This window comes from Trachinotus anak, unplaced genomic scaffold, assembly GCF_046630095.1.
Source record: "Trachinotus anak isolate AG129_WGS33_773 ecotype Australia unplaced genomic scaffold, CSIRO_AGI_Tana_v1 ptg000021l, whole genome shotgun sequence".
Classification (NCBI taxonomy): Eukaryota; Metazoa; Chordata; class Actinopteri; order Carangiformes; family Carangidae; genus Trachinotus; species Trachinotus anak.
In genome coordinates this window covers 28,664,280-28,672,500 of record NW_027273872.1, presented here as the reverse complement: position 1 = coordinate 28,672,500, position 8,221 = coordinate 28,664,280, and the positions used below count along the sequence as shown (strand labels likewise).

Below are 8,221 nucleotides of genomic sequence, written 5' to 3'. Positions count from 1 at the left end.
ATGAATGTAAACATAACTTTCACTCTACAGGCCACATTTAAATAGAACTGTTTAGACATCTCACTGGCTGCTTGTACTCCAGTCTATACTATGATGTTCAAATCTGTCAGTGAAAAGCTCGTTGTTAAAGAACTGTGGCTATGGTCAACAGCAGGAGAGTGTGACCCTCAGGTGTTTCTCTCAGAGCAGAGTCTTGTTCCTTACTTCAGGGCTTTGGTGTAGTCTTTAGCGTGGTAGTACTCCTCTCCCATCTGCACCACTAACACACAGACAAAGGTGTGACAAGGTTAAACAATCACATCAGCATGAAGATGACCATGTGATCACAAAACATCTACCTAGAATCACCTTGTTTTTTTTTCCTCCAACAACCAATCAAGTTGCAGGAAATATAGTCACAATCTCCCCTTCCTGAGTTACAGCATTGAATAATAGAACATTATAATGTCACAGTGCAGTTGACCTTGGACCTATTGGATATAAAATGTCATCACTTCATTTTATCCTTATAGATGTTAGAACTAAATACTCATGTAATACAGGAGTAATGACTATCGAGTCCTCTTTCTCAAACAGTGGATCCCGGTGGAATCAGTTCTAATGTAATCAATAACATCACATATAGATCATTCTGAAGCCCTGCAGGGCCACTGGAAGCATCAAAGGACCTGTACAGATTCAGAGAGGACAGGGATACTCACTAAGGTGACTCTTCATCCGGGGACACTTGTACTTCTTAAACTGGGCAACAGCGTTACTGAGAAGTGCTATGATCAGCTCCTGAGGGACCAGAGAGAAGTTTTAATACAAAGCTGAGCCTGACAGTATCTGCAGACACACACACACACTGACACAAAACATCAATATTTAACAGCTCATCTTTCTCTACAGTGTGCAGCTCCTTATGCTCCTGGTGCTTAGAATATCTTGTTTAAAACATGGATTGAACACACGTATACACACATACCAGCGTTGTTTTCAAGGCTGAGTTTGATGACTCTGCGCTTATTAGTATTTTTAATTCATAAAATTCACATTTTATTCAACCACTCCCCATGGTTGTATTAAAAAAGACACAGTGGCAGACAGAAATGTATTACACCACCAGAATAAAATGACAAATACTGTAGTCACATTAAAAATTCAGTAAACAGTGGGAAGACATTAAATATCTGACTTTATACAGTATGGAGCTTGAAGTGAGTGTGTGTACGTACAGAATGTGGCACATCTCTCTCTTTAATCTGCAGAGCCAGGATTCCGGTCTTCTCCTTCTCTGCATCTGGAGGATCAATACCTGAGGTACAAACAAGAGGTCCTGTTTTACCAACACCTTCCTAACACCACGTCAGAGACAGTCTTAATAGATGATGATGTCATGATGCTCCAGATAATGTCATCCAACACTTTTCTACTAAGAATTCCTCCTTCATTAGATAGAGAGTGTTGTTCCTACTCTGGTGTCCTTGTCTCCAAGGTCTCTGCCCATAGAAGTCCAGTCCACCAGTCTGTGTGTCCAGTGGGTCAGGGGAGGGAAAACTGGCTCCAGCCTAGAACCAGAAACCATTAACTGATCATTCACTTTATATTGATGAAGTAGTATGTGTCGTTCATGTCAGATGTAAAATGATAAATTAAATGTGTGCCGATACTGAGAGCTAGCTGTGATCAGTCTGCACTTTTCCTGTCCTGACTCAAACAATCAGTCTGTGTTCGCTATTAGCATTAGTATATATTATTAGCAGTAGTACTGGTAGCACTCACAGTACCAGTGTAGTAGTAATAACCAGTGTTGGGCAGTAAAGTGTTCCTCAGTAATGAATTACTGTAATATTATTACTTTCCCCAGTAACTAGTAGTGTAAGGGATTACAATTAAAACAGTAATAATATTACTGTTACTAATTCTTTCAGCACTGCATTACCAGAAAGATTTGTTTTTTTGTCCTAAGCAGGCTATCTTAGGATGGACTTTATGCATCAGAGTCTGAGGACAGCTACTCAGCAGAAGAAGAATGAACGGACTACTTGAGGTTGAGGGGATCTGAGGCTGAGACTCTGAACCAGTTCTGAAACATCAGAAACATTTACATGAAGTACAACACTCTGACCCCACCTAGCTCACCTGAGGAGGCTTTTTCATTCAGGAGGTTTGATGCACTGCCCAACACTGGTAGTACCTGCAGCAGCAGCATTAGCAGTATATTACTGGCATTATCACCTGACAGAGTTGCTGTGCCAGCTGCTTCCTCTCCTGGCTGTAACAGGCAGCCTGCTGGTAGTAGAACCCAGGGTTCTGGGTCTGGATGGCTGTCAGACCCAGTTTTATGGCTTCATCGAACAGCTCTCCAAATGACTGGAACCTGACCAGTACAAACACATGAAGAGACAGAAAGAGGCTTTAGATGATGAAATACTGAACAGACTTTGGTTTGAGATTTCAGTTGTCTTATACTGATGGATTAGCACAAGCACAAGCACAAATAACACTGCTGGTTTGAATGTTTATGATAAAGTGCATCTACTATACGAGAAACGTGGCATATGTATTATTATTAAATGTGTGAGAGGCTTAAAACTGGAGTGTGACTGCGATTGACTCGCAGCTGAGTTGGGCAGGTATACAGGTGTATGTGCAGGACTCAATTCAATGGCTCTACTCCCTGATCACTACTGAGCACACTCTGGCTCCAAAGACATCACCAGTGCAAGATGGCAGCACCAGATACTTTGGCTTTGTTCCTGTACAGAGGAAAGAAGTGGAGGCATGTCGTCCATCTTTATGTGCAGTCATGGACCCTGACGTGGTCTCTGCTGTTGTTGTCCATCCACCCCAAGGTTGACATGTTGTTCACTCTGAAGCTTTTAAAGAGTGGTTATCTGAGTGACTGTAGCACTCCTGTCCTGACATTTGCAGTTTTCTCTCTCGCACTGTCCACTTTGCTGCTGTAATACTGCAAATTTCCCCACTGTGGGACTAATAAAGGACTATCTTAATCTTAATCTGAACCAGTCTGTTCATTCGACTCTGACCTCTGACATCTCTCATCAACAAAGCTGCTGCTCACTGATGTTTCTGTTGTTGGCTCCGCTCTGAGTAAAAACTCTAGAGACTGTTGAGATCAGCAGTTTGAGAAACTTTCAAACCAGCATCTAACACCAACAATGACGTCAAACTCAAAGTCACTGTGTCACATTTCTCCTCATTCTGATGTTTGATATGAACATTAACTGAAGCTCCTCATCTGGATCTGCTGCTGCCTCATGATTGACTGATTGGATGATTGCATGAAAAAGCAGGTGAACAGATGTTCCTGGAGTGTTAACTTATTTAAATTATACAAACACAACAGAAGAAAAACTGTTTTGGAGTTTTGGAAAGAGGTTTAGAACAGTCAACAATAAAGGGACTGGTTATCTTAGTGTGTGTGTGTGTGTGTGTATGTGTGTATGTGTGTGTACAGACTTAAGGACTTGTTCATCACTGATGATCATCTATGAAAAGTGACTCCATAACTTTAGCGAATATGAACAGATGCCTGTCTATGTGTCTTACTGTTTAGACATCCATGCTGCGTGTTCAAAGGCCAGTTCCGCACTGCCTATCTTCTTTTTACACAGGTCAATGTGCTTCCTGAACTGAGCTATAGCATCCAGAGGAGTGTTGTGCTGGAAACACAGACGACAGATCTGAAGAGACAGAAAAAAGAGAGAGAGAGAGCTCTGTGTTATACACATTCATCATGTAATCATTTCTCTGTGATATATTTTCAGACAGTTTTGCTTTCCCTGGATAAATTTTATAGTTAATATATTGTATGCTTATTTTTTTCCATGCCAAATAAGAACTACAGTCCACTCAGCTTTCAGCACAAAGTCTGGACACACCTCACTGAAGGGTGATGTTTCTCCACACACACGTTGGATGCACAACGTTGGTTGTTTTCAATTTGGGACACTTGCATTGCGTTATTGTAAATGTTTTGCTCTGTCCACACATTGTGGCTGACTGAGGACCTGCCACTGCAACCCTCATACCCCCCGTCACTCCAGACAGAAACATACCTTATAGTTGATGAACCCAGCCATAGTTTTGATCTCTAACATGTTGGTCTCATGGGCACGGAGCTCATGGACAAGACTGTATGCAGTCCTGTAATACCTGTGGAAACAAACACACATAGCTCATTTTGAAGAGCTGGTGGATATTATGATGCTTCACATGTGTGTCTACTTCTCTAGACACTTTGACAATGATAAGGTCAGGTACAGAATAAAATACTAAACCACAAAGACCTGGTTAGTATATGATATAGTTCATAAATATGTTGCTTCATACTTCATATACTGTAAATAACTGGAGTCAATCCTCAGTCATATCACTATTGCTTGTTTTACATACTCTTGGGGAACAATCATATAAAAAAAAATCTAAGGTGATGAAAATGCATGCAGAAAAAAACATCTTCATGAACCCTAATGATTCAGTACCATGGCAGTATCAAGTGAAGCTTTTTAGTTTTTCAGAAATACGGAACTTCATGAGCAATAACAATCCGAACATTTTAGGTCCGTCTTTCTAAGACTTTACAATTCTCTGTTAGTTTTCTCACTGTCTTAGGGTTTTTATTCATCTCAACCTGTCAATGTAAAGAAAACTAATTCCCATATTTCCGTTTCATTCAGCTGTCTATGGTTGTAAAATCCTACCAGGAGCGGATCACAGAAAAGTGTTAGTAGAAATAACTTCTGAATCTGTGACGTCAGACTCACTTGAGAGCGTTCTGCGTGTCCTGTTTCAGCTCACTGAAGAAAGCGATTTTAAACTGGTGTCTGACAAACAGCAGCTAGGGGGACACACAGGAATCTGACATGTAAGAGTTGCTTATAACAAATGTCAAGTTACTTACATATTGTTTTACTTTCACTCCTCAGAATTAGTGGGTGTAGTGTTGTTGTACATACCTGATGTGTTGTCTTGTTGAGGAACTCCTTGTGCGATTTGACACGACGAATCTCAGTGTAGTAGTAGGTCTGAGCGTGCTCATAGAAGGCATTCTCCAACCTGCAGGATCACAGACATCCTTTGAGTGGAACCAGGAGAGTAGCGTACCTATAACTTCACCTTCCTGCCACACTGTGACCATGCTGTATTTATTTAATTGTTAACTACCTGATAATGTAGCCCACCAAATGGTCGGTGTGCGGCAGTACAAACAGACTCTTGCCGGATAGATCACAAGCATTACAAAGAGCTGCTGCTCTCTCTGAGGCTACCAGGTCCTCTCCTGTGGAAGAATACTGATGGTTTAGCTTGGTAAAAAAAAAAAAAAGGTAACAGACAGAGTGGGTTGCTAAGGTTGTGTTATGCTATCTAATATGATTCAGAGGAGGTCTTTACCTGGAGGCAGAGGAGTTTTTTTCTGGATTAGAACCACAGCTACCTTGGTGTTCCTGCCCTGAAGACTGGTCCTGATGACACATTAACAAATGAAATTCACTGTGGTTATGTTTCTGATAAGAATGTACAGTAAAATGTTGCTGTAAAAAAAAAAAACCCTGTCAGTTCCCAGTTCCTGCTCGTTTATTCAAAAAAAAAAGAAGCCTCCAGTGCTAAACTCAGTGAAGACTTGAACAAGGTTTGGAAACACAAAATAAGAAACACATTGGTCTTCTATCAAAGCTGCATGGCCTGGTATTTATAAAATTGATTATTTTGTAAACTTAATAAGCAGACGCTGGCAGTTATGACATGACTTTTCATTGAAACTGAAAACAAATGCTGAAAATTCATGAAACAAGTTGCATCCGCTAACAAAAACCAAGCAGCAGAAATTAAAATCATCAAAGTTTCCTCTGTGTGTAGAGCTACACATATACAGCTGCTCGCTCTCTCACTGCCAATAAAACCTTTTCTGAAGGAAAATAGAAGTTAACTGACCTGACAATCTCCACTTTGGTGGCACATTCAGACTGTTTCTCTTTCCACTGTGGGTCGTCCCAGTCCAGTTCATAGAAGAGAACCACCAGAGCAGGTACCAGGTTCAGATGCTTATTCATCCAGCCTGTTTTCAGAATGCCTTTGGGGATGTACCACTCATAGGATGTTCGCTACACACACACAGACAGAGAGAATACACCTGATCTGAACAGTCCACATATATTATATAGACTGTAACACTGTTCTGACAAACTTCACAATGCTTTTTTTTGGTGTTTTTTCAAATCTTAGAACTCACACAGTAATCTGCAAGTGAGCAAATGGAAACAGAAACGATTTTCCAATTACATGTCATACTTTAGTTTGATTGGATATTACACAGAATATCTATGTTTGTCTGTCCACCACTCACCTTAGTGCGGCACTTGGGGTACTCATGGTCTCCTGGGAGCACTTTGAAGGAGATGGGGACCCTGTCTGCTCGACGGTTGGCACAAAAGGCGTCCCAGATGGCTCGGTGCACAGCATTGTACACCACATCCAGACCAGTTAGAGCTACAAAGGCCATGGGCCGACAACATAGCTCTGGAGGAAGCTCCCACTGGGAACTGGCCATCATGATGGTTCAACAATGGATGCCCCTGCACAAGACAGAGCAACATCACAGGAGACATGACAGAGGTGACTGGATCAAATGAGTAACTTCAGGTTTCCTGTGTGTGAAAGTGAAAGTCAAGAAGGATCATTAGGAGTAGAAAGATTTGTTGTTTCACCAACTTAAGCGCACTCAGTGCCCCTTTGCACTTAAATAAATGTGTATTCAATCACTCCATAAAAAATATAGTAATCATTAGTAATACACATACAAACCTCAACCATATAAATCTTATGTGTAGGGATCATTTCAGAGTAGGGATATCTTATACCTAAATAGTTTAGCAGGGTGCAGCTTCTGGAAGTGATAACTCAAACCCATGAAATATCAAATTTGCTCTAAAAATGTGGATGAACTGGTTTTGATTTCTAAAACATTTTATTAAATGTTGAACTCACATGGATCTTGGAGAATGTTCAGAGTTCATTAGTCAATTGTCTTCCAACATTTTAAAAGATTTTATACAACATTCATCCAACAGCGGCACATAGTTCACGAACAATTATTCTCTTAAATTAAATTACTATCCAAAATATCCTACTAGTCAGGGGCTATAGTGTTTTCAAAACGTCACAAGACTTTAAGGTTAGCACCAGCTGAGCTAATTAGTTGCTAACAGTGACACTTGTTTACATCGACTAAGGCTTGACTGTATCGCCTGTGTCGGGGTTTACCAACGTCTGGACACGGAGATATTTCTCATCCATATAACAATCTGTTGTGCATCCGAAAACCGGGAGATGTGTTTGCTAGCCGTGTAAAGATATGAATACAGAAACCGTTAAGACGAAAGCGGAAGTGAGATAACCTAACTCAACTAACGCTACTAGCATTGCTGTTGTCCTGTTAGCATCATCATTAAATCTGTAATAAAAATTAAATTAAATACGAGAACTCATGGATACATTAGACAGCAACATACCTCAGCTGCATTACTTTAAGTGAACCGGTGACGGTGCTGGTGCAGCTGGGCTGGTTGAGCTACCAAACTGCTCTTCACAGATTCACAGTTAGCAGACCGGAGGGTTGTCTCGTAAGGCTAACAGTTAGCGTTAGCTAGTGGGCGAGGTTGCAAATTTAACAAGAAAATAAACGCCAGTGCAGTTTTAGTTTTAGGCTGCCTGACTTCGTTTAAGCCAGGTCCCACTTCTGGTTACCATTACACAGCTAGTCACCGATGTGTCAACCTCGACACAGCCACAAAATAACAGATAACCCAGCTGCTGTTGTTGAAGAAACAACAACCGGGATCGCCAGTTAGCTGCCTCTGTCAGAACTCAACACTTCCGGTTCGACTTTTCAAAATTAAACGGCTACTTGACTACATCGATGATTTCTAACCAGCAGGCAAATCATGAAAAATCAACCCCCATAATATAAATGACGATAATGATAACAATAATAATGATAACACCTTAAAAATACAAAGCAGTTTGTTCCCTGAGGATGTCACGTCAACATTCAAAGAAACAAACTCACCCCAGTGTCTATGACTTTCAATTCAATCCTTGGCAATAGTAGTAAGTATTATAGGCAATGACAAGCTGGAGAAAAATTAACCAGTAACACAATGATGATTGCATATGTCAGTATTGCATTTGCCATGGAAAACTGGAGTAAAACACA

At 40.8% G+C, this 8,221-nt stretch overlaps 1 protein-coding gene across 2 annotated transcripts in view; it reads right to left on the bottom strand.

The window, feature by feature from the left end:
- Positions 1–7,881, bottom strand: part of trappc11 (trafficking protein particle complex subunit 11) — a 17,117-nt gene extending 9,236 nt beyond the window's left edge. For both annotated transcript variants that reach the window (XM_071457087.1, XM_071457088.1), the window contains exons 1-14: positions 7,518–7,881; positions 6,353–6,581; positions 5,941–6,110; positions 5,401–5,471; positions 5,173–5,287; positions 4,965–5,064; positions 4,773–4,846; positions 4,065–4,161; positions 3,556–3,689; positions 2,221–2,362; positions 1,457–1,550; positions 1,218–1,297; positions 702–780; positions 205–259 (exon numbers count right to left, since the gene is read on the bottom strand). In XM_071457087.1, the coding sequence (XP_071313188.1) occupies positions 205–259; positions 702–780; positions 1,218–1,297; positions 1,457–1,550; positions 2,221–2,362; positions 3,556–3,689; positions 4,065–4,161; positions 4,773–4,846; positions 4,965–5,064; positions 5,173–5,287; positions 5,401–5,471; positions 5,941–6,110; positions 6,353–6,559 (1,418 nt within the window). In that variant the 5' untranslated portion in view covers positions 6,560–6,581; positions 7,518–7,881. The remainder of the gene's footprint in view (positions 1–204; positions 260–701; positions 781–1,217; positions 1,298–1,456; positions 1,551–2,220; positions 2,363–3,555; positions 3,690–4,064; positions 4,162–4,772; positions 4,847–4,964; positions 5,065–5,172; positions 5,288–5,400; positions 5,472–5,940; positions 6,111–6,352; positions 6,582–7,517) is intronic.
- Between the last annotated feature and the right edge of the window lie 340 nt (positions 7,882–8,221).